Raw genomic sequence first — 27,633 nt, 5'->3', positions numbered from 1 at the left:
ACTTGTAAAACACCATTCATTTTATCAATACATACACATGTAATGTTAAATGTGTTGTGCTTTTCTGGCAGAACATCATAGATGGCAATCATAACCTCTTTTTTTTATTTCAGGTGCCGAGATCCTGGCGTCTATGTACCCATTAGCTTTTAATCATCCTCTGATGCATGCTAACCTGCTTGTAACATAGCATCAAGATGGACGGTGAATGTGTTGTACACCGTTTAAGTTATTAGCAAGGCAACCTTAGCACAAAAGGACCTTGGGGTTCGGGTTAGGAACGCATGGTTTTCATACAGGACGACCAAGCACTAGTTCGCGGAACATGCATGTAAAGTGATAAGTTTAACCTAACAGACTGATTTCCTGTTTTGTTTCTAGTTTTCATTTGAAGTAAGCATATAAATACAACAAAGACATCATTAGATATGTTTCATGTTTTAATTATCTTACCACTATGAACAAGTAACAATGTGGAATGCTTCATATCACAAGTGTTTTCATAAATGAACAGGCCCCAACTTCTCAAGTCTATTATAAAAATGATTAAGTTTATATCACTATTTTTGTTTTCCAATAATTTGCATTATATTTACTTTTTAAGAACTTTTATACTTTAGGTATATACTTTCTCAAACTCCTGATGAACCTTGTGAATTATAAATGAATGAGAACTGTGTAGCAATTGGATATTTGAAAAGTAACAAGCAATACCCTTAACTTAATTGTCTGATGACTTTATGGCACCATACATTTTATAAATTTGATATGTATAAACTATATAGCAAACTACATACCTTATGTCCTTAATAAATAATTACTTCAGCAAACTTTACAAAGAATATTTCATTGGACATGGATGAACAATGATGTGTAACATATATATGAAATGTCATCATCAAACTTAGTGGCATAACATATATGGTTTAAAAACTTTAATAGCACATGAATTTCAGGGCATTACTTAATACAACAAGTACAATTTGACTTGATCAAAAATAAAGTCACCTAAGCCAATCATACATGCAATTCAAGACTGTACAAAGCTTAAAATATTTGAAGATTGATGTAGGATCTCAAAAGTAAGTTTGAAGAAGTTAGCTTAAACAAGTACATCACCTTCAAATATACAATGAAAAATACAGGGACAAGCCTAAAATGTTTCAAAGACAATCTAACAGTGTGCTTGTTACTTTCAAATATCCAATGAATTGGTTGAGCAGAATTATTTATTAAAAGTAAAGGAATCTACAAAAAGGATTTCCTGAATGAAACTCAATGGAAGACCTTTGTAAATAATAACTTTTGGCAGCATCAGCCATTTCCTTCACTGAAATAAGTGCATTTTTTTGTTCTAATAATAGGTCCATCTGGAGCTTGATTTTTTTGGTCTCCTCCCTAATCCTGACATTGTCAAGCGATAGGTTTTCTGCAGTTAATTCATTTATTGTGGACTGCTCTGTGGTGACAATTTTTCTTTTTGCTGAAAAACAACAAAAAACATATTTTTATTTTATACTCGACTTAATACATATAATGTTAGTATAGCTATCACATTTATCATTTACTTCAATCATACATTATTCTAAAACAAAATCACTATATGCTGCTTGATAAATTATAGAAAAGATGTTATATCCGCTTTTCTTACAATTATGATATCAAAGCGTAACACTTTCTATTAAACAATTTTCAAGAGGTTCTTTACATGAAAATACTTCATTTGGTGCCAATTTGGTGTACAATCCCTTGAAAGCAATCAACACGTACAGGAGTGTTAAGCATTTCCTAATAGTTCAAGAAGTTGAACTTAACAGTATTCATGAACACTAGATTCTTCACAAGGAAATATATTGGCAAAATAAGAACACTGACATATCAATACAGTCTATGCATGAAACACCTTATATGTTATTGCTAAAAATAATATCAAATAAGACCTTTTCGAATTTGAGTTAATTTTAGATCTACCACAGCAGATGTTACAAGCACAGGAAGTGTATGCATAAAAAGATCTGTCATAAACTATGACACAAAAAAAGTCTCATTTAATCTTTACTTAAATGAAATTACCTTTCCCGGTCTTTTGTCTGCACGACTTCAATGGACCTGAAAAATATGAAAAAGTTAATTTGTTACGTCAACTATATTTAAGCTGTACTCTCACTCATATACTGACTGTTTTAAAAACTTTTTTATTTCTTGTATCAGAAAGATAAAAATTTGACGTGAAATATCTGCAAACAAGTAAAAAAATATTGCTGACAAAACATCAACTTGCAGATTTTCATATTTCTGTTCGAAAAATAATTGCTAAAACTGTTATTAACAGTTTAGGAAACATAAAATCAGTCGGAATCCTCAAGTATAATAGTAAAAACAAGAGCTGTTACAGGGACAGCGTGCTCGACTATTCTGCCGCTTTTCAGTGAAAGGATTGAAAAGTGTTAGAAATGGATCACTGTAAGATTAGATTTCATTTGGTTACATTGAAAATGTTAACAATTTTGTTGTGTGGTTGTATACAATTGTATTAAGTCTCAATGCAATACATCACGCAGTTGCCGAGATATTATCCTGTTTGTGCTAACATGCAAGACCTTAACCGGATTTTGTGAGATATAGTTATTGTACTTGATTTAAGACGAAGGTTAAATGTTTGGGAGCCTGTGTGTAAAATTTCAATGCAATATAAGATGTATTATCTGAGGAATAGACTTATAAGTGGTTACATGCAAAACCATAACCATAATGTATATGTCCAAGAAAGGGGACATTATTTGAATTTATTACAAACAAGTGTTATCTACCTGGTTTAATTTAAGTAGGTGTGATCATTGAATACCATTGTTTAAAGTCTCAATGCAATAACTCAATTTGTATCATGTATTGGTGCTTTTCATAGTAATGAGGCTTTTTCTTTTATCTCTCCTAACTTTTATTCCTTTCACTTTCAGTAAGCGTTTTCATGCAAATTATGGGCCAATCAATCTTGTTAAGGGAATTGTTGAGTTTCAAATGGATGGCTTAATCAGCAAAAAAGTTGTGTAAGAATATAATGTTATTTAGAAGAAATAAAATTAAGAGAAATGAGGAAACAATAAAAGTCCAGAAAATGACAGACAAAATAAAAGGTGAAAGGTTAAAATGAGAATGTATGAACACCCACAGTTGAAGCAGCATCAGTTCAGAAAAAAGCACAACATGCAAAACAACCCCTTCAGAGGGATTCCATGGCATGGGACTCCACAATTAACCGTCTGGTAAACCGAAGTGAAGGTCTTAAAATAAGTCATTTTGTAGAAAATTACACAATTGGTGATGTCTGTCAGTCATAGTCATAAGAAAAGTAGGCACACCAACTAAATCAAGATTTTTTTTTAAAAAGGCAGCTAGTATACACAAGCAATGCTAAGAATATGTGGAGTTGCAAGAAAGGTCTGGCAATTTGAGCGCCTAAAAATAGACCGAAGTAAAACCATGTCAAAGCAAGGTGAACTTAAATCATTGTGGAAACCAAAAGTTGAGAATTTTCTTGAATTTAATTCTTGAATAATGCCTAATAAAACAGATACTATTATATTGAGTAGGATGCCAAAGAAATTGCTGGGAAATTAAACAAGGTGTGTTGGAAAACCGGCGCTTGGGTGAGTAGTATAGCTCTCCATATTCTTCACATAGCCGAGCTAAAACTGAATGCCATCAGACAAAATTGTGTGATTCTATCAACGTAGCTCATATGATAATGTATGACAACATTTTTTTTATGAACCAGACAACATTGCACGCATACATTCAGCCTTCCTGCAATACATAACACATTAATGAAAGTGAAAGGGTTTACGGAATTGAATTGCTTCTATTGATTTAATGTTGGGATAAGGAAAAGAATGAAATATTTTACCTCCTGATGTTTCTGGGATAGTGGCCTCAGACGTTGGCTCATCTGCCAAGATCATTGAGGCCGGTTTCGAGGCCCGAAAAATTTGTTCAAGGTCTGCAATAATAAAAATCATCTCGAAAGTTTGGCATGGCACGCTGGATTGTTATTTCAACAATGGAAAACTCGTACAACTTCTACCAGTATACATAATGTGATTTGATTTTGTATTTATTATTCAAAGTCATAACAATTTCAACCAAAATATGAACACCTTTAAAATAAAAACTTGTTTCAGTCATCAAAATTAGACTTTTGGATGAACAAGCCCGAACTATTGTTTTATTGCATGATAAATAAAATTCAGAATTTGAGCAAGCCCGGAAGACATTTTACCAGAGATGAGGGCTTGCTGTTTACTGTCGATCAATTTGACATGAATATACAGTGCATATCAAACATTAGACTGATAAAGCTTTTACAAAACATATGTGAATGAAGGATAAAACATATGTGAATGAAGGATAAATACCATCTGAATCAAATCCTCCGCCAATGCCCGTGACAACTTCGTGTGTGGCAAGATGGTCTGCCACACACGACTCTGCCACGGACAATACAGCCGATGGGCCCCCTCCTGTTGGTGGATGCCGCAGCCCACTGACTTTGTTGATGGCTAAACGAAACAAAGATAATATGCAAGAAAATGTACTTTTCTGTCATCTTTTCACACCTGACTGAATCAACAATTAAAGCAACCAAACATCTAGAAATATTTTGTTTTAGTTAATGACGTTAGTCACTGACACAGTGAGACTTGACACAATGAGATGCATATAATCATATACATGTATACTTTCAGTAACTTCTGCAATTTTTCGTTGCAAATCTTTTAGATTGTTTCTGCCTATATGAACTAGTAGCATGGTAAACATATTTTACTTACAACGTCCTTTTACATTTTGAAATTTCTTCCGGCATTGTTCCGAAGAACGTGGAGCTGTAAATTCACTGAAATATAACAACATGAGGTGTTTTACTTTTAATTATTTTAACTTCAGTAATTCTTACAAAGTTGAATGTCCACTGGTAATTGTTTCAATGTATATTGCATTCTTATAAAAGTTTAAATATTTTTTTATGGATGATTTTCATTCAATTGCCAAATCAATAACAAGTGTATACCATCATTACAATGTTGATAAATGTATATTATAAATTAGTACAGTATGTTTCAGTGGAACAATAATGTGGCAGTAATACAGCTATGCATGGCCATGTTACGTAACTGTTATTTTTAATAAAATTGTTGAAAACTGTGTTTAATACCGCATGCAAAATATTATCCTTATGAACAATTATCCTTCATGCCATGCTGTATCAAAAAGAAATAACAACAAAAACACATGTACAAATAAGGCATAAAGTCTGTTTCAACTATCAAACGTACTGGCTTACAACAGTGGCAATCTCTTGCCACTTTGCCCGGCGTTTTTTTGTTAAGAAACCCTAAAAGAATAACAACGTTATAATATCTAAACTTTCTAGTCCATTGCTAAGGTATCTACGTAAAAAAGAGTTCTCAATGAGAAATTATTCAGTATATGATCAGCATGTAAATTACTTTTTTAACGAAATGCATGATATCAGTATCAATAATTTATAATAAAAAACATGTAAACAATATACCTGTCGAGTCCATTATCCGTCTGTCAGTGATGTAACGGCGCGTGCGAGCACCTGCTGACGTAATCATGGAAAAATACCGCTTGCATCATCGACATAAAGTATTCTCAGCTGAGTCTGAGTCTAAAATCGTTAGTGAATACCAAAATCAAAATAGTCTCAGCATAGCCTGAGTCTGAGACTGAGACTGAGTCTGAGTTTGAGTCAATAAAAAATGTACGTGAATACGGGCCCAGGGCTCAGTAGCCAATAAGATCAGTGTATTTCAAATGTTCAGGCGGTTTTCTTGATGTAAACATGCAGCCATGGGGATTTAACCTTCTGAAGATTCCTATTGTTTTGCTGGATATAATCAGGATCTCTCATGGTTTGAAGGTAAACACTTATTTCAAAATGTATCTTAAATTATATGTCATTCATTTGATCCTATTTGTTACATTATATGAGTCTTTTAAAAAGTTATGCTATAGATCAGTAAAATAATGCTATTTCCCTCATTGTGAGTTCATAACAAATGGTATTTCAGATTGTGTTTTTATAGAAAACATGGTCAGAACTTTACATTTGTATGATTGTGGAAAACCTGGGAAATGTTTAAATTGAGTGTGTCATAAAGCCATATAAATTTACATGCATGATACATTGCATAATAAAATATAAAAATTAAAATATATAGATAACTTAAATAACTATCAACTAAAGAAACTGTAAGTGACAAGTCTGACAGTAAAATTGAGTTTTAATTATGTTTTTCTGTATATGTATGTTATTCTTTGTTAAAATGCTTGTAGATGGCTTTAATATTCAATGGTGAGGGAGAAAACAAGATCTGAAAGTAACAGTTGGAGCATATAAAGCCGACCTTACCCTCAAAAAAGGTTTGTGGAGGATTGTATTTTAATTCAGAAAGAAATATATCTATATGATAATCATGCTGATTTTATAGTCTTATAGTTTTAAAGCAGTATTGTTACTCATGTAAAAAACAACAAAAACACATTTGTGATGAGTAACATCTTTATGTAGCGGGTAATTAAAATAGAGGCTATGTTGATTGAATGTTTGCATTTGTGTTTTGTTGCATGTTTCTAGCCATTGCCCAGATCCATAAAACAGGGTTTGACTGCTGGGCATGTCCTTGTCAACATATCCACCAATCTGTATAAGTCCTGGTGGCTGTGTGGACAAGCCTGCTGTTTTCTAATAATTTCTTGACTTAAACGGCATTGGTTCGAACTCCACTTTAACCAAAATCTTTTTTTATACTTTAACTGTATTTTTGTCTGCAATTTTGATATGATAGAGTAAAATAATGATAAATAAGTGTTTTCAGATGCATAACCGGGAAAACTTATTTCTGGTCCAAAATCATGAGCGAGTCACTTTAAGCTGTGAGAATGATAAAGTGTGCTTGAGAATGTATAAATGGATTAAAAATGATGCATTTTGATACTAGTGATAAAATAATTTTACATGATATTAAATTTTACTGCAGATTGTGTGACATCATAGTTGCTGGACAGAATACATTTGGATCTAGACTGGAAAAAAAAGCATCATCAATCCAGCAAGTTGAGTCTGTGTTAAAAAAGTGAAAATAACAATTGACATAAAACTCACAGACGATTCCAAAAACACTATAACTATTATTTTCAAATAAGTCTTTGTTAGGACTTAGTGTCTCTTCATCTCATGATAAATTTATATTGCAGATTATATCATTATAATCAGTGTATTGATTTTAAAATCAGAAAAAAATAAACTCATGGAAATGTAAATAAAGTATATAATATAATAAATAATATGAAAGAAAATTATATTATTTGATTTAGACAAGAGTTGGAAAAGTTAAAGCAGGCATGTAGTGAAAAGCAATGAATTGAGTTCTAGAAATGTTGTAAATTCCAGTTACAGTAAATATTACGTGCCATTTTACGGTCAGATTTTTGAAAAATTCCTGTTCCAAAATTCTGGTTAATTTAAATATTACGTCCACTTTTACGGTCAGATTCCGTCCGTTTAGCACACGTAAATTCTATCTTAATTTTACGTACGGAAATATTTACGCACAGAATGTTATATAAATTCCTGTTCCGAAATTCCGGGTAATTTAAATATTACGTGCCATTTTACGGTCAGATTTTTGAAAAATTCCTGTTCCAAAATTCCAGTTAATTTAAATATTACGTCCACTTTTACGGTCAGATTCCGTCTGTTTAGCACACGTAAATCGTTCTTTATTTTCCTTAATTCTGGGTGTAATTTCCATGATTCCGTACGTAAAAATTAAAGTTTTACGTATGTTTTACGGTTGGAAAATTTCGTATAATGTGATGTTGCATACACACTTGCATAATCAATCAATCAATAAACACACACCTGGGAAGCAATGAAACCCTTTGGAAGAGATGAATCTTGCAGTCTGGTAGACGGATGCTGTCTTAACTTAAATAGACCCGTACAGCAACTGCAATTAGAAAAACATGTTGTTTACAGTCCAAAATGGAGATGTCCACATTAAAAAAAACCTAATATTGTGAAATGGCTACATGCTGTAGAAAATGTAGAGAAAGCATTATCATGGCCAAATTTGAATTTTTCTTTTACTTTAAATATCTGTTTTTAAGGCTCAATTCCGTACAAACTAAGAATACAGCACATTACCATTGTATATAAATTGCTTAAATTAAATGACTTGCTTAAAAAACTCATTTGAACCATTTACACAGAACCAAGTACTACAGAGTTGACTAACATCTTTATTCTCCTAAAATATTGGATTCGGAGGTGCATCTTCTGGATTCATATTGCAGGACAACTTTTTTAATATGATGTAAGCCGCACACTTAAATTACGGACTCGGTTCTGCTATTTTACTGAGTAAGCTATTTTGGACCGAAATTAGAAAAAAGAGAACAATTTCCGAACCAAATATTTTAGACATTTTCTATATATGTTTATACATATCATGGGAAAATTGACAGACAAAATCTTGTTGATATAAATATGCATGGGGCAGGAGAAACAGCTCTTCATCTAATTAAATCACATGCTACAAATAAATACTCTTTAATAAGGCCAAAAAAAAAAAATACCTGTGTTTCCGGTAACCCGACTGACCCTATTTTTTCCTCGCCCGACCCTAATCTTTTTTTTAGACTTTTTTTAAATTCTTTCGTAAAAAAATATATTTCTTCAAATATATCGTTATTATTTTCGTTGTTTGTCTTTCAATGTCCCTGGAGAATATGCTTTCATTCCTGATGATGCATTATCGAGACGGAAAAACAAAATGGCGGAGGGCGGCGAACCCTGTCCGATATCTTAAAATTGGCAAACGCATGTTTACGGTCAAAACACGTGGTTGATCACCGGAGACATATTTTGATGTCTTTTTAATGAAAATATTTTGAATTATAGTTTGCGGTGTTATTTATCCATATCCATGTCCAAATTAAAACTTACTTTTTTACGATAAGGCTTTGCGTATATCACACTAGGCTGTGGGAAGATTTTCGGTTTTTACCATATATGGAATATTAAAATAGTCACGTGGTGTGAGCATGCGCGGTGCTACACTACCGTGATGCTGACTGTAACAAAAATGGCTGCCTAGAAGAAGGAAATGTGTTGCCGGTAACGAGACTTACGCATACTTGGTTGCATGTTTGTATGAAATCATGAGAAGATAAGTGGTGTTAAATGTGTGTAATTTAAATACTTTGTTCAATTGAGTTTAGCGTCGTAGCCAACGGTGAAAATGGCATCGATCCAATTCCAAAATAATAATTGATGTTTTTTATTTGTTAGTTCTTTTTATGTTTTTACTTTGACTACATACAGGCTAAGGATACAAATCCGTACACTTTTTAAGTGTTTTTTTCACACTTATCTTTTTTGTTGCAAGGTAAAATTTCGTATGAAACATCTTTGGTTAATGTGACAACAGATTCCCGTCCTAATATTTCTTTTATGTAAAAAAATCGTTCATTTTATGGAAAGAAAAACACCAGTAAAATTATGCTATGGAGGGCACATATACTGTTTCCTTGCATGGTAATACAATTATAAATCATACGTATGCTATTTTGAATAAACACTACTGTCAGTCAATTGTAACCACGGCCCCCTAGGTCCTGGTGGGTGGGTGGGGTATATACCAGGGATAGCTGGGGAAATGGGCCGTGTTTTTACCTTTCAGGTGGCCCCACAGTGCCGGGTGAATGCGGTGGTTTTGTCTTCGCTTTAAATATACCTAGGGTCCCTGGGGGACGGGGGCATTTGGCGGGGATCTTACCATCTGTTTGTGCCCGCAGGGCGGGGATTTTAGCTGGGGTTGGCTGGGCTGAAAGTCAAAATCCCCACTATCCCCCAGAAAGGGAGGGGGGGGGGGGGCATGGTTACAATTGACTGGTGCATAAGCCTCACTCAAGTTATTTATTGTTTCAAATGTTTTTTGGAACAATTGCAATTCAAATGTTAAGATTATTTATATTTATAAATATCTTGAAGTTAACATAACCACAAAACCTCAAAAATGCACATGAATCTTCTGAGGTCATTCCCGCGTGTGCTACATTATGATTTTTAAGCGTATTTACATTAAATGGCATTTTTATTTTTAAAAAGTACTCAACAAACAAGATGAAATTAATGACCAAGGCAAGCCCTGTATTCATCAAATAATGCACCAGTCAATTGTAACCACGGTTCCCCCATGTCTGGGGGTATACCGGGGAAAAGGGCCGTGTTTTTACTTTCCAGGTGACCCCGCAGGGCCAGGTGACCGTGGTGGTTTTGTCATAGGGCCATATTAAGCCGAGATTGGGCGTTATTTAGAGTCTCTGGGGTGCGGGGGCATTTGGCCGGGGTTTAAACATCAGTTTGTCCCCGCAGGGCGGGGATTTTACCCGGGGTTGGCTGGACCGAAAGTCAGACCTGGGGGGGGGGGGGGGGGGGGGGGGGGGGGGGGCTGGGGGCTGGGGGCTGGTTACAATTAGTAGGTGATCAGTATTTGTGCCCTGTTTGGAAATATACCACGTATGGTCAACCAGTAATGTCATAATTTTTCTTTAAGCTGCCCTTCTATAACTCCTGTTTGAATTCTTTTCATCTCAGTAAGTTATTGTGGGGCTATTAGAACAGGTTATATGAAAGTTGACGTCACGGTATGTGAATTTCATCACCAACATCAGAATCTTCTATTTAGAAGTAAGAGCCACATTGTTGGTTGCTTGTCATGTAATGGGACAAAATAAAACAATTTATCATGAGGAAATAGTTGTCAAACATTTAAAATGCTCCAAAAAACTGATGTTTACAACCATGTACACAGGAGTTAAGAAATGAAAAAGACATGTTTGTGAATTGTCACAGTAAATAAATACTGCCGGTAGATATCTATAACTGTCTCCGATGCCCAGTTGTAAAGTTGTCCGCCTAAGGAGTTGGAGGTCAGGGTTCAAACTCCCAAGCCACTTCTTACTGAAATACTTTAAAAGTTGGTACAAGTACATGTAGCTCCCTTGTCTGGTGCCTGGCAGTGTAGTGCTTAAAAAAGTGGTGTATTCAGTACTGGTTTAGTCTAGGTAAGTTGCACCCTGTGTATCAGTGCTTCACACCTAGCCCGTGAAGGAACTAAGGGGTCTCTTCGTAAAAGAGCTAGGGTATTGCACCTGGACTCTTGTTTCCCACATCTGCCTTTTGCTACATCTTTTTCTATTTTTTTCTATTTTATAAGGTGGTTGTCTCAAGGTGTTCATGTTAAATAAAGCATTCGGGGTTGTTTATCTTCCAAGTCTAATTTCAACATGTAAACATGACGGTATTTTTCATGGTCTCTGCACAATTGCCTCCGAATATGACAATTCTGTCTCATGGAAGTGGCATGCAATGCACCAGTTATTGGTTACCACGCTTTTTCCCCCCAGACCTGGGAATTCGTTGTTACAATTGACTGGTGCAATTTAACTTGTGTAATCATCTTTTTCAAAAATTTAATATTGTCACTCTTCAGACAGTTTGAGGGACGAATTTCTCATAGTATACTATACATGACAAACAGAATACTTGAAAAAAATGTCTGTTTTTCAGCCTGTCTGTGAATTTGTTAAAATTCACAGCCGAAAAATGACAGGCGTGAGCCTTGCATACGAGAAAGGCTAAATACCCTCTAGGGTTATAACATTGAAAAGTCAAAAGATAGTAATAGTAATCTTTTCTTTTTTTAAAAAAATGTCCACACACACTTCAAACATGAATAATATTGATATCAAGTCATAGGGTACCTATATATTGCTTTTAGTGAAACAATGTTTATACTCCTTTTCACTAGCTAACGACCAAACTAGTTTGTTCAAACAGTTGGAGAAATCCATCAAAACAGACACATATTTAGTAAACAAAAACACTATTTTATACACCTAAATCATACATTTCATTATATGACAGTACTGTTTTATTAACAGCGTTGATACAAATACCTAAAAGAATTAAGTACTCTTACTGGAGCATGATTTAGATATGAAACTATTAATCTTTTAAAGAGACACCGCATAATACAATTGCACACAATTAAAAATATTGTCTAGAATTTACATAACTTTTATATATTGTTGTGAAAAAAAAATGAATTACAGATCAATACATACCCTGCTGTAAAAGTCAATAAAGTGGTCCAGTGAACTCATGGTTCCAATACCCAATTATGGGAACTATTATTGCTTTGTCTTTGGGTACAATTAGGTTTGGTGTTTCTATACAGTGTCAGCAGGTGCTCTAAAATGGCAGCCAAAGGAATGCTTTTCATCTATATAATTTGCATATATTATATATATAAATATCACAGATTTGGTTAGTATATTGAAAGGCTAGTCACGACATAGACACAGTGAAGGTCAACTCTGCTGAAAGTCACAGCAAATAGTTGTAGCCCGGAATTATAGCTATTCTGGTTTACCCAACCTAATCCTCCGGTACAAACAAAATTAAACCGCTGTAATATATACACGTTACTTTGGAAACAATAGAGGACTGTTACATGCATTTCAATACCTTGAAATTCACCTTTTATTTGTACCGGCATGGGAAAACTCAGTTATGTTAATTCCGGGCTATATGTATTGCTACAATGCTTTAAAGTTGAGTTTAAGATATGAAATGATCACATGACTTGCAAGGTCACATCATTCCATGCTTTTTTTTAATTGGGAACCCATTATGTGCTATTTCTAAATAGGTAAACTGTGCTGATGTCAGTGATGTGACATAATTGTTGTGTTTATCTTCATTATAAATGATCTGCCTCATGGTAGCTCACAAGGACATTTCTATGCTGTTTTTGAGAAGTTACTGGGTTTTTTGACCATCTGATGTCTGGACAATTATCGAATAGAATGTGTAACGCTTTGATATAAAAAAAAATGTGTCGGAGACGGGGTTCAAACCCGCGTGGCCAAATTTAAAAACCCAGCATCTTACTTTTCTTACGTGAGAAAGCCCCTTGAAAGCCAATGTTTAAGCCACTTTCACTGATACTCAGTACCTTGATATTTTGTAAATTGACTTAAAGCTGCACTCTCACAGATTGAACGTTTTGACAACTTTTTTATTTTTTGTCTTGGAACGAGCCAATTTTTGCGAAAATCCCTGGAAAGCAGTTATATAAGACTGATGACAAAAGATCAGATGGCAGATTTTCATATTTCCTCTCCAAAATTGATGTTTATGCATTTTTTTAAACCGTCTAAGCCATAAAACATTAAATTTGGAATGGAAATATGAAAATCTGCGATGTGACATTTTGCCAACGGTCTTTCATCACTGGTTTGCAGATATTGACACAAAAGTTTGCTAATTCCAAGACAAATAATAAAAAAGTTGTAAAAACGGTAAATTTGTGAGAGTGCAGCTTTAAGTTGTAATATTTTTGAATTTGTAACTCCAGTCCACGGACATTGAATGATGATTGTTAAAAAGTTTCTGATTTTATTCCCCCGCAACAGAGTGGGGAGAGGATTATAGGAATGCATTTCGTCTGTCTGTCCATAACATTTCGTGTCTGGGCTTTAACTTACTTATGCATTAATGGATTACCATTTTCCTTGGTACAAATGTTGTCCTTATTGAGACGATGTGCAGTGAACTTGATCCGGGTCTATATTTCAAATGCATTGATGGGTACCATATAACTTTTTACAAATGTTGTCATTGAGATGATGTGGAGTGACCTTGACCCAGGTCCAAACCTCAATGTTCAAGGTCACATCTGACATTTAAAGGCCATAGTACACATGCTCGTGTCTGGGGTATATCTTGCAGGAATGGATTACCATATTACCTGGTTGAAATGTGTCCTCATTGGGATGATTTGCAGTGACCTTGACCTGTGTCCATAACTCAATGGTCAAGGTCACATCTAACATTTAGGTCCTACACTTAGTACACACAATATGAATAACAAATATCGTTATGTTCAGATATCCGAGAATGTTATTTGCAGGGGATATAGCTGTCCTTTGGATTGCCTTGTTGTACATTCAGGCACTGATTTAATTGTGTCTTTGAACAGATCTTGAAATGATGCCCCACCCCAATTTAATATTATAGTTGTAAAATTTTGTTTTGAATTGTTACAGGCCCATTGTCCGCATTTCCAGAATGGTGAAAGCCAAAGTATGTTCAGGATGGAACATTACAGGAAAGATCCAGGGATATGCTCACAAAGGCAAGGTTGATTTTTACAGAAGATTACATTTGGAGCCAATTATCAATATGAGTTCTTTTCAATGGATTATTTACTTGTTTAGGTACTTACTTTTGTGTTAAGGCAATGACTTATTTGCATCTATGATAACAATAAATATTTGACATGGAAAGCCAAAATATTGAAAGCAATTCAATGGTATAGTTTCAAAACTATTTTATCCCATCAAGCCTTAAGTGAAAATGAATGGACACTGCAATTTTGTGAAGAATATGAGTTTCATACATGAACACAAGGGAATGCCACAGCTAATTTATTATTGCTCAGTAGGTTAAGGAGATCATCATGGCTATTGATAAACCCTGTCATTACATTTTTAATTTTCTATTTAGTGTTATAAACATGCAAAAAAGTTAAACATTACAATATTTTTTTTGCACCATACATCAAAGAAGTGGTCGTGTATAATGTGTAACTCCAGGTCTTCGTAGCTCGTTCGCTGAAATCCATTGCATTGCGCCCATTTGCATTCCTCTTCTCGTCCATGTTGTGGCAGGTGTTGTCCCATTCTAGTTGTTGTTAGCCCGATGAATCCACAATTATTCCATTCACAGTGATAGGTCTTGGGGACAAAAACAGAAGAAATTTGTTTATATGGTAAATAAATCATTTAATCTTTTTCTGAATTATTACCTTCATTCAGACCATAGAAAATGCAAATTTTTTATTACAAATCTGTTATATTGCATGTTTCTTAATATTAGTCATTAAAGCAAGACCAGTTTAAACTGTTTTATTTTTTTAAATGTCATAAACAAACTTTAGGATAACATGCAGAAGATGAAGGTTGGCACTTAACTTAATAATAGTAACTTTATATTTCATAAATTTTGATCTCTTCGTTATTTTCATGTTAACATATTTTATAACTCACAGGTCCAGGATTTTGCTCAACATCATTTGATAAAAGTAATTTTAATTTGGAGAAATCGGCGTGATTTGCGATATCCAATTCATCTGTAAGAAAATCACAAATTTCTGAATTCATGTACACTTGAGCCTTAATAACTTTTATTTTTACACAGATATTAAGTTGATAAGTAAGTGTTGACAAAAAGAAGCATGAATAACATGAAAAAATTATATAAACAATGTTTGATTTAGTACCCAAGAAAGAAATTAAACCTTGATGGGGAGGTGAAGTTTTTTCTACAGGGTTCAGGCTGGATGTTGAAATGGTGCTCTTCGAGTTTGGCTGACTTCTGCTGCTCTTCGTTGATTTCTTGTTCGTAAATTGTAATAAAATAATTTCATTAAACATTAATATCCCTTTTTATTATTTTAACATTAAAATTACCCTAATGGAAAGTTCATTATATATAGATGATGCTTGTTTTGTTTTTCGATGTAATATTGTAATTTATTTCACTGAACGAGCAAGATAAATGTCATTTCAGAAAGGATATCATAAATTTATAATTTGAGTTCCTGGACCCTGTTTGCACTAAAGTATGGTTTTGACATTAAAACTGACTAAAATTCAGAACAGTGTAAATAACCATTTTGTTTTACTGATAAATTTCTTTTATTAGACAGAAAGCACATAATGAATATTACATATTAATCTGTCATTTTTGGCATTAATTCAATTAAATTTGATTAACATTACAATGAATTGACAATTATTGACAAGCAAGAATCATTGATTATCTAATGAGCATTAAGATTCAGTAAATAAACAAAACTAATGCATATATACAATTATAAACATATCTTTCACTGGGGATGGGGGGAATGTCACATAGAGAAAGTAGACAATCCAATGTATCTTACGCCAATATAAATTTATTGCCACATTTTCATCAAATTCTTGTTTTAAATAGTGGTTTGGGTTGTGTGTTTTTTATAAATGACTGTATCACATTTGGATATGTGTTCATGCTCTGTCTTATTGCATAACACAATGTAACAATCCTCCCTTTTTACATGTAAATGTTTACATCAACACCAGCTGGTATCAATTTAAGCTGTTTCCAATACCTGACAAATATGCAAGACGGTTAGACCCGTGTTGAGCATTTTTATATCAGTCAATAAATTTAAGGGGCCAGGGGGAAATTTCCGAAAAGGGGGTGGGGGATCAAAATATACCAATTTAATCATAGCCACCTTATTAAAACTTACAAAGTAGTCATGTAAGAAATGAAGATGCCAAGGACTATGAAAAATTTATTATAAAATGTATAATTATAAACTAAGAGGTAAAACTCATTCACTGATATAAAAAAAACTTGTTTACCGTACTACTCAGTAAATATCTAACATACCCGATGACAGAAAGAATTGTCAGTGTTCTTCTTGTATTTGGTCCCTCCAGGTACATGGCGTCGACAGAAATGGTCCAGTAGGAAATCTTCTCTAGAACACTTCACTGGGCAAAGGGGGCAGTCAAACCATGTCTGCTACAGTTAACGGACACAATGCATTCAATATTTCTTGCTTCAAGTTATAAAATGAGGTTTTTACAATTCACTTCGACACTTTTCGTAATATTGCACGTTAAAACATTTTAACAGAAAGCATCAAAGCAATACACCAAAACATTCTTAGAAATAAATAGAAAAAAAAATATGATAATAATAATAATGCAAACTCAAGGGCTATAACTCTGGTTTTACTAAAATGAAGCTGGGAATGAAATCCTCATAGATTAACAAAGGCATTAGTTTTGCATTTGCCTACCCTTTTTTTATTAAATTATTGGAAAACTGAATTGTATTTAATTTAAATGATGCTGCAATTTGTTACAAATTGCAATTTCATGTAGCATGTTCTTACCTTGTTTATCTTCTTAACTCCAGTCATTGTAGAGCAGACAGGTAGGCGCTTCTTTGTGGTAATGGCGTCTTCTTTCGGGCACTAAATATGCAAGATATCAAAGCATTTATTATCCATAACCACCATCAAAAGTGTTTCTTCTCTCTATTTCAAGAACACATCAGAACACTAGGACATTGTTATGGCTCAGAAAATGATTAGGATTAACTTTGATAGTTATGTTGATTTTAATCTTCTTTGAAGAAACTACATCACTACAGGAATATTGTAACTTACCATCCAGATGCTATGTACATTGTCTGCCTTCACCTTTACCGTTACATCAGATGTCAACGGAATTTCAACGTGATCTTTATACTGCTCAGATCTACAAATATACATGTGGAAACATAATTGTAACATCAATTAATTGATTTGACAAGTAAATTAAACAGAAGCTTTAACATCAGCAAATATATTTCATTTACCTTTGAACTTTCAGCTGTCTGTGTTGCGTAAATTTTCTTCGCCTTGCCCTTCGATGTTTGTTTGATCTGTGGTTACATGGTCTGGCTGATCTAGCACATTCATCAACCTAAATATTAATGACAAAAAACGTTGGCTACCTTCTGGGTATAAGTCAATCAGGATATATAAAAATATAGCAAAATATGGAAATGTTTCAGGTTGTTTAACCCTTGTCCCTACCAAAGGTAGACAAGAAACAGACATGCTTTAAATGTTTTCATCAATGAATGTATTTAAGTTTAGTTATGTAAATGCTCATTAAATTTTATTAAAATTGTTGCATTGCCCATCTGAAACAGCTTAACAGGCTTTCAAAAAGAACACCAGCACAGGAATCTCAGATTGACATAAGTTTTTTTGCACTATTACCTATATTTATTAAATAATTATGTTATAATATATATTTTAAGTACAAAACAAACATAACAGAGACCTTCAATACATTGCGCCTTGGTAACTTCACATTATGCTGCACTGAGGTAACATCTGGAACTTCAGCTGCTGGCTGTAAGAATAAATTTACAAATGTTCCTTTTGCGGTCATAATATGAAGTTCAGTTCATTTGTTTTATGAAGTCACTATAATTAAGAATAACCTTGTTATCTCCTCTGAATAGAGGCATTTTCAAAATAAAAAGAACAGTGGTACAAAATAGGAATTAAGGCAAAAAAAAAACACAACATATTTGATTCTTCCATGCTAAGGTTAAAACACTTGACATTGACCACTTTTGCCTTAGTAAATAAGTGTTAATTTACTTTCGACACAAAATAGATAAAATATATATTAGCACAAGCCCCATCCCTGCACTGGTAAAATGTGTTTTGGCTTCCTGAATTTCTGGGTTTTATACTGCAGGGCTTGTTAAAAAAATCAAATGCCAAGCATTTATACATGAATTCGGGCTTGTTCATCCGAAAGACTAACTTGATGACTGACCAAATGTTACGAATATCAAATTAGAAAAGGTTCATAATTGTTTGAATTACCTGTTAATGGTAACTTATGAATGAACATCCTATATCTACCAACCAACACAAGCATCTTATCAGAGAATTCAATGCTTTTGATAAATTATAACTATTCATCTAGCAAATGCCATCCATTTAGAGCAAGTGTTGTATTTACCAAACAGACTATTTCCGAGTACAGAGGCTGCTTGCTGGCCTGGACATTCTGGTCACTGACTGGTTCAACAGCAGCTGCCAGGCTTTGAAAATAGTCAGAGCTAAAAATAAGGCACCAGGAAAATATTGTTTTTAATATCTTAGACGTAGGGAGTTAGGAACACCATATGAACTATAATTAAATGGACATCCTTCTTTTAACTGACTAACATATTACAAACCGAACAAGAGTCATACTTAACCTTGCATCATACAACAAGCAATTAAGTGAGACAGTATCGAACAATGCCAACATTTAATATAATTCTTATCATTGTAAAATATTTCATGTTAATTCATCAACACGACATGTTCATCTTATACCCTTAAACAACACTGAGGTAATGACAATATTCGGATATTTTACACAGGCAAAAAACTAATTAACTCAGCTGAATTGAAATATATTTGAAACAAATACCACTGGTCAAAGCTTGATGCATCAATCTCTGCTGAATGTGGTTGGCGTATGTCTTCATTCCAATGTACATCCTGCTGATAGGCTATTTCACTCCAGGAATACACATCCTCCTCAATCACCTGACTACAATGTCTACCACCAACACGACTCAGATGAAGTCCATCACGACCCAACACATCAGCACATTCCTTAATTGTATATAAAAACAGAATGCATGGTTTAACAAACTTTTCAATCATTGGAATATTAAGTCTTCATCTTTGCTATCTTCAATATACTATCTTGTTAACGGAGATACAGAAACAAAAATAATGATATTGCTCATATACTGTTTTTGAAAAAGTTGGTGAATATTATATAAATATTGCATGCCTTCCAGTGTGACAGTACATATTGTTAACATGAGGGAAATACTGTTACCGAGGAGAAGCCGAGGGAAACAGTATTTACCCGAATGTTGACAATATGTACTGTCACACTGGAAGCCATGCAATATTTATTTTATTATACCGAACACAGTTACATTTATATACATGATATATAAGATTTTTACAATAACACAACTTTCAAGTTTAATCAATTTATTCTGTAATTATTGTTTGTTTACTTTAGCTGTCATTTTGTTGCAAATGTTGTTTAGAAATAAGGCAAACACCGGTTGTAACCAGATTCACAATACATTTTAATAAGCGCTTACCACCTCAGACTTGGAAAACCAAAAAATGCCTATTTTAAGACGTGCGTGCTATGTGACAGTATCATGTCAACCGGTCAAAACGATACTGTCAGTGTGTGACAGTACGAAATTGCCCATGATGGGAATTTGAGAAATTAACATGGGCAGGTCACGTGACTTATAATAATGATATATGTATACCAATGAAATAAACAATATCATTATGACAACCCATATCCACAAAGGCATAAAAATGCATTACAGTTACATATTTCTACCTGTCTATATAAATAAGGATCATCTTAAATTTGCCAAATATCTACAACTTTTATTTCTGTATTGCATAAACTTATTTTGTTGATTTATACCTGAGCTCCATATCCAAGGAATCTGATGTATGGGATGGCCTCTGAAATGTCCATTAGCATGGTGTTAGCATTCTGGATCCATCTGTTGAAGACTCTCGCTTAAATGTTGAAGATACTCGTCTGTCATTCTTTTTTCGTGGCAGAATAGAACATAAAACAATCTCAGTTTCCGGACTCGTCTCGTGGATACTATCACATACCTCAGTGACTCTCCTTTGAAATAAACATACATTATTAGACTATTAATAAAGCCAAGGCAAACAAGTAGTGACTTCCATAAATAAAGCATTATAAAGTCGTAATAACACTTTGTCATAACTTTCTTGAATCAGGCATATTTCATAACATTAAAACTTGAGGAAAAGGAGATTAAATAAAATTTCATAAATTGTTTTGTTACTTAGTAGACAAAATGTGTGTCATTGAAATAGAGTACGCCAAAGGGAGTTTTTAAAAACTGGTACCTTGACGAAGCTTATTGAAAAGACTGCTTCGTACGTAATAGAATCAAACATATTTAATGTGTACCTATAAAACACATCCTCTCTGGCTTGAACATCATTGGAGCCAAGATGAATATAGACACATGGGTAAAACTCCTTCTTCAATGAAAGCTGCAGAACTGCCACAAATCCCTTCTTGTCATTCACAAACTTGGCTCCTACAATTGAGGTAAACTGAACAATGGTAGCTTTTGTTTTTATGTTTTCTTTAACCACGACCCCCCCCCCCCCCCTTGGGTCCAGAATACCGGTGACTTTGACTCTCGGTCCAGCAAATCCCGGGTTTAACCCCAGCCCTGTGGGGACAAACTGCTAACCCTAAGCCCGGTAAGGACCATTTCTTGGGGGGGGGGATGGTTCAAATCAATCAAGAAACATTTGATTCAATAATTAATATGGAATGGAATAAGCAGTACCATATCTTGTGATATGATTGGCGCATGGAATTTAATTGGTATTAAATAAAAAAACATTTTTCCTTTTCTTTTCACATAATACACTGTTTAAAAAGTGGTCGTGTGGAGTTCTTGTTTGTCCATATACGTAAAAAAATTATTTAGTTTAGCTTGACTGATATGTGGGATGTTTAAACAGGAAAAGTGAAAAGAAAGAAGGTCTTTAACTAGAAACTTAAGAAAAACATTTTGTATACACCAATCACTTTAACAAGTACTTTGACGCTAACAGGGACCTTTAGATGAAATGGCTGAGAAACAAGGCAATATATGACATTTTTACTTCTAGCAATATATTGGCCTACATGTATCTGTACCTTGTGTGGGTAAGAACCACCAGCCCAGCTCAATAGGTTAGAGAACTGTGCTAATGTTCCTGCCGCCATGGGTTTGAGTCCAAAAGAAGGCTATTATTCAAACAAACAATATTTCCTCCAAATTGTTTTCCTTACTTGTGTCAATAAAAGGTAAAAATGCCAGAATCAGCTTATAGGTTAATTGGGGCCAAGGAGTGTAAAATGTGTGAGCAAGAACAAGCTACAAAATAAATGGCGGAGTGGAGTTAACAGTGTGTGGGTAATGGTAAATAGACATGTTATCACTTCTTTATGCAAACATTATGCTGTGAACAAGTTTGTCATGTCAAGATTTTTTTTATAAAATTCACTGCAATTTGTATAAATCAACATAATTTGCAAATATGAAATTGGACAAAAAATAAGAATATTTTGGGAAAAATAAAATTTATGGTCCAGTGAAACAGCCTTGAGAAGCCTTTGCACAAAATTAATCACTGGAATGCCATGCTAGTGCAATCATGGGTTCAAGCCACACACAGGATGCACTCTTTCTCGCAGGACTACTTATATACTGATATATCAAAAGTAAAATGCAAGAATCTCTGGATCAGCCTAAAAGGTTATTGGTGGAAGGCATGAAGCGTGTGTATATGCGTGTGTGTGTGCATGTGTAAAAACCAGCTGCCCAGCTAGCCAATTGGTTAGAGGGCTGTGCTATTGTTCTGGTATTCATGTGTCCAGCCACCACACTGGGTACTTTCACTACCTCCACGGATGTCTTTATTGGTGTCAGAAAAGAAAGAACCGAGTGCCAGAATCACCCTTAAATGTAAATATGGGGAAAATTAGAGAGTGTTTGGATACGAAATCCTTCATGTCCGGAAAGCTCAGTTGGTTCGAGCAGTTCTGGGTTGAAAGCCAACACTGCATGGACACACTTATCCTCACAGAATACCCTTGAGATAATAGTGCTACGCTAATTCACCAGTCAATATTGTAACCATGGCCCCCAGGGGCAGGGGAATAGCCGGGACTTTGACTTTCGGTCCAGCCAACCCCGGGTAAAATCCCTGCCCTGCGGGAACGAACTGATGGTTAAACCCCGGCCAAATGCCCCCGCACCTCAGAGACTCTACATAAAGCCCAATCTCGGCTTAATTTGGCGCTATGACAAAAACACCGCAGTCACCCGGCCCTGCGGGGCCACCTGGAAAGTAGAAACATGGCCCTTTTCACCGGCTATCCCTGGTATTCCCCCGGACCTGGGGGGGGGGGGGGTTTACAATTTACTGGTGCATAACATAGTGTTTACAGTAATAACCATCAAATATATCAGGGCAAATTGGATACTATAAGGAATAAGGTCTTCGGGTTGATGAAATATGTCGTCTGCAAAACTGAAGGAGACTATAAGTTGAATATTGTGGCAGATTATTTGGGTCATAATACATTCACTAACATCTTTATGCAATATTGAAGCAAAATAGTTCGCCATAATCATTTAAATAACATCCATTTGCCTTTTAAAAATGTGTGTACCTGATACTGGGAGGCATCGAATAGTGGACCAATTTGGAATCGCTGCTTGGATACGATGTACGTTGGAATCACCTGCCACAAGCGCACTACCAAGACATCCACTTGAATCTGCAATGGAAGAAAACACACACTCCTCGACCTGGATGTGCATCTCGACAGAAAAGAAAATATAGACAAATACTGCTGGTTTTTTTTTAAAATAAAGTCGCGAAATCAAATGACGATTCACCAATACAAGCGAAAACGCGATGAATAATTCTAGGAACTTAATTCAGTCACAATTATATTCAAAAAAAAGGCGCGAGTAGTATTTTGATTTAAAGTTTGGTCAGCGATGATATCTAAGCAAGCTTAAATCTCAGTTTCAATCTTAAGAAATTCGAATCGAATCTCTCTCGTGAGCTTTCCGTGACAGAAAGCATCAGTTTCCGGGTCATTTCTCCAGAAGTGTGCGTAGATCGTAACCTTTGCAATACGTCATGTGCTATTTTAAGCATTTTCCATATAAGGTAATCCTCTACTTCCGATACTGAAGAACTTACAACAGGCCTCTCATCATGCAAGCTTCTTACGATTAGGCTTTGCGAATTCATGCAGGCTAACTGCCAGGTTCTAATACACTTTTCATTTATCGTTATATTAATTTATCCGCAATTATCAATGTTTATTTATTTCGCCTTATTTAAGTCCCATCAACTGAAATCCAAATAAAAAGCTGTGAAAGTTAACACATTTATTGGAATGTGTCGGCTGCAGATAAAACGGTACAATTTGTGACGTCAGAGCACGAGCGGTGATAAGATCAAAAGCTTGTGGCTATGGTTTGTATCTAATTCGGTCAGTCGGATACCGTATGATCCCATTTGATTGCCAGGATTTCGCCTAGGCTGGTACGAAAATACCATAGTGATACGATTGAAAAAATAATAATCAATAATCGTCCTCTGGGAATCTTAAAATGATGACCGAAATGTTTGAATTCACTATAAATATGAATGGAATTTTGATTGTAGTAATGTACGAAAATAAGATAAATCCATAACCGCGTTTAATTATTGTTTTATTAACCTATACCTCCACTTGAAGGCCTAGTTTAAGGAGCTCACAGTTGACAAGAAAATCGAAGCAAATTAAAAATTTAGGTGATAATTGACTGTTTGGATAAAACATTATCAAAGATTTGTTGAAATTGAAGTGCTGGATTTTTCCTAAAAACCAACCACGACTTATAAACGAGTATTGCATACAAAACAAGAGCTGTCATAGAGACAGCGCGCTCGACTATTCCGCTGCTTTTCAGTGTAAGGATTGAAATGTTTTGGCAAAACATGCATGGATCACTGTTAGATTAGATTTCAATGCAATACATGATGAGCGGAGATATTAACATAAATGTGGTTACATGCAAAATTTTAACCAGAATTTTTAAGTGTAATAATAAAGGGCCAGTATTTGCAAAACACAGTTATCAAACTTGATTATTCAATTAGGTTGGGTGGTTCACTCAGAATACCATTGTATAAATGGAATACATCAAGTAGTTGCTGAGATATTATCCTATGTGTGCCAACATGCAAGACCAAGTTAACCAGAATTTCTAAGGGGCAAAAATTATATAATATGAAAGATAGAGTTATCTTACTTGATTAAATAAGAAGGTTAAATGGTTGGGCGCCTGTGTGTAAAGTTTCAATGCAATACATGATGTATTTGCTGAAGCATTGACTTAAAAGTGGTTACATGCAAAACCTTAACCAGAATTTATATGTTGAATAAAAAAGGGGCCATTATTTGAATATAATGCAAACTAGAGTTATCTTACTTGGTTATTTAAGTAGATTGGATGGTTGAGTACCATTTTATAAAGTCTCAATGCAATTCATCCAGTAGTTGCTGAGATATTAACCTCACGTAACACGCAAAACCTTAACCAGAATTTCTGAGTCGAATAATAAAGGGCAATTATATGCATTTAATGCAAACTAGAGTTATCTAACTTGGTAAATTAAGTAGGTTGGATGGTTGAGTACCATTGTATCAAGTCTCAATGCAATACCTTAAGCAGTTGCTGAGATATTAACCTATGTGTGCTTGCATGCAAAACCTTAACCAGAATTTCTAAGTCAAATAATAAAGGCCTATTATTGGCATTAAATGCAAACTAGAGTTATCTAACTTGATTAATTGAGTAGGTTGGATGGTTGAGTACCATTGTATCAAGTCTCAATGCAATACCCCAAGTAGTTGCTGAGATATTAACCTATGTGTGCTTGCAAACAAAACCTTAACCAAGGGGTGACGCCGACGCCTACGCTGACGCCGACGCTTGGGTGAGTAGTATAGCTCTCCTTATTCTCCAAATAGTCGAGCTAAAAACACACCAGATTTCATGGGCAAAATTGGCAGGAAAATACGGTAGTCGAAGGTATTAAAAGGAAATAATTTCAGACATTAAACAATGCTGTTTTATCAGACTTTTTGTAAATTAGGAAACCTGTAGATATAACATAATTGATCTGATTGCAACTGAAATTTGCATGATATGGAGTGTAAAATTATTTTTTTTTAAAAATCCCGACCTACCGACCCTATTTTTTTTCGCCATGTTACCGGAAACACAGGTATTTTATTTTTTTGGACTAACCATGTACTGTCAGTTATATCAGCAGGCAAATGATCAAAGTGGCTGGTTTAAAATTTAAAGTCACCCATTTAAACTCAAGCCTTTGCCAGATTTCTTTTAGCATGAGTGTCTGTGCTTATGTAGGTCATTTCACAAGAGAAATTTACTTGTGTAACCTATGAAACTGCCTGATTAAATATTCATGAGGACATGATTGCACAATGAAGCATAGCACAGTAGTGTACCTTAGGTATCCCTTGTCTGTCTTAAGTTTTTACTCCTCCTGTTTTATCAGATAATAGAATTTCTTTTCTTTCTAAGATTTTTCATGAAACTTGAAACAGTACTTAAAGCTGCACTCTCACAGACTGAACGTTTCGACAACTTTTTTTATATTTTATCTTGGATTGAGCCATTGAAATCCATTGAAACCAGTTATATAAAACTGCTGACAAATAATTAAATCGCAGGTGTAATATTAATGCAATCTTTAGTCATTGGTTTGCAAAAATTTGCTCTTCCCATGACAAGAAATAAGAAGTTGGAAAATGGCATATCTGTGAGAGTGCACCTTTAATAGGGCAGTAACAAGTAACATACCTTGTGATGTGAGAAGGGTTAGCTCCCTTGGGTTTTCATTCACATACTGGAATTTCACCCTTGGATACCAATGCATTGTTTCCTCTTGCTGGCTGTATAACTCTGCATCTGCAAAAGTGTGGGAGATTTGAAATTAATCAGTAAACAAGAGTGCTGCTGAGGGAAAACCAATGCTTGTCTGGCGTTTTCAATTAACAAGAGGGCACTGAAAGCCCTGTATCGCTCATCTGATCCAATTCAAGTGTGAAATAAGTGTTTTCAGGACGAGGGCCAGTGTGACAGGGAGAGGGAATAAGTGTTTTCAGGGCGATGGAGAGTGCAACGAGAGGGGACTTAATTAAACAAATTTAGGACTAGTTTTCAATGCTGCATGTTAAGTATTTTAGTTGAGGGTATTACAGTTTTAGAGAATTTGAAATGTCAGTCTGGTGGTCTACTACCTTAGAAAGGATGCATTCATGTCTTTGTTTGTACATTTTTATTTTCTGTTCTTGTTATGGTTGGAGTATTAACATGAAAATTGTTTCATTTAATTCAGAATGTACATGACACATGACCCAGATTAGAACTTGGCCTAGAGCTTATTAATATTAACATTCTGACCAAATGTCATGAAGATACAGTCATAAATGTGACCTCTAGAGTGTAAACAAGCTTTTCCTTCAATTTGACCTGGCGACCTAATTTTTGACCGCACATGACCCAGATTCGAACTTGACTTGAGATTATTAATATTAACATTCTGCCCAAGTTTCCAGAAGATACAGTCATAAATATGACCTCTATAGTGATAATAAGCTTATCCTTTAATTTGACCTGGTAACCTAGTTTTTAACCCCAGATGACCCAATATAAAACTCGTCCAAGATTTTAAGGGCTACATTCTGACCAAGTTTCATTGAGATTGTGCCCAAATTGTGACCTCTTGAGTGTAAACAGTCAAATTGTTGACGACGGACGATGACGAACGGCTACGAAAGCTGATGGACACAGGGCAATATCTCACCTTGAGCACTGCGAATAAACAAGACCATTATCGCATAAGTTCGTAGTATTGGTATCTAAAGGCAGTGCAAAGTTTTCACACCTTATCGTACAACTGACAAAAAATATTTTGACAGTGCTGAAATTTGTTCATATTAAGAATAAATTCATTTTCTATGAGATAATCTTATTCATATGTGAGGATGAGATAGTTCTATCATTATTTAATTGGAGAATAACCAATGCTCACATATAATTTAATTTAGTCACAATCATAGAAGTCAGAGAAAAGGGCTTGGCAGTTACTGTGTGAATTGATTTTGGTAGTTTTAATATATTTTTTAGTGAAAAAAGGTGAAATGAAATACACTATGATGATGCAA

General features: G+C 34.6%; 2 protein-coding genes across 2 annotated transcripts; both read right to left on the bottom strand.

The window, feature by feature from the left end:
- Positions 1-441: 441 nt before the first annotated feature.
- LOC128243266 (uncharacterized) lies at positions 442-5,368 on the bottom strand. The gene is made up of 6 exons (XM_052960918.1): positions 5,331-5,368; positions 4,827-4,891; positions 4,413-4,556; positions 3,905-3,997; positions 2,074-2,109; positions 442-1,483 (listed from the first exon to the last, which is right to left on the bottom strand). Exons 4-6 carry the CDS (start codon positions 3,957-3,959, stop codon positions 1,233-1,235), a joined length of 342 nt encoding a protein of 113 aa, XP_052816878.1. The 5' UTR covers positions 3,960-3,997; positions 4,413-4,556; positions 4,827-4,891; positions 5,331-5,368; the 3' UTR covers positions 442-1,232.
- A 2,644-nt stretch (positions 5,369-8,012) lies between these two features.
- On the bottom strand, positions 8,013-27,300 carry LOC128244379 (uncharacterized). Its single transcript, XM_052962391.1, has 14 exons — positions 27,273-27,300; positions 26,267-26,374; positions 20,248-20,345; positions 19,204-19,391; positions 18,745-18,826; positions 18,049-18,120; positions 17,576-17,682; positions 17,385-17,475; positions 17,109-17,189; positions 16,598-16,732; positions 15,456-15,552; positions 15,205-15,287; positions 14,716-14,892; positions 8,013-8,033 (listed from the first exon to the last, which is right to left on the bottom strand). The coding sequence occupies exons 1-14, from the start codon at positions 27,298-27,300 to the stop codon at positions 8,013-8,015; spliced, it is 1,368 nt and encodes a 455-aa protein (XP_052818351.1).
- Positions 27,301-27,633: the final 333 nt, after the last annotated feature.

Source organism: Mya arenaria, chromosome 8, assembly GCF_026914265.1.
Source record: "Mya arenaria isolate MELC-2E11 chromosome 8, ASM2691426v1".
Classification (NCBI taxonomy): domain Eukaryota; kingdom Metazoa; phylum Mollusca; class Bivalvia; order Myida; family Myidae; genus Mya; species Mya arenaria.
This window is presented reverse-complemented; position numbering and strand designations above follow the sequence as displayed.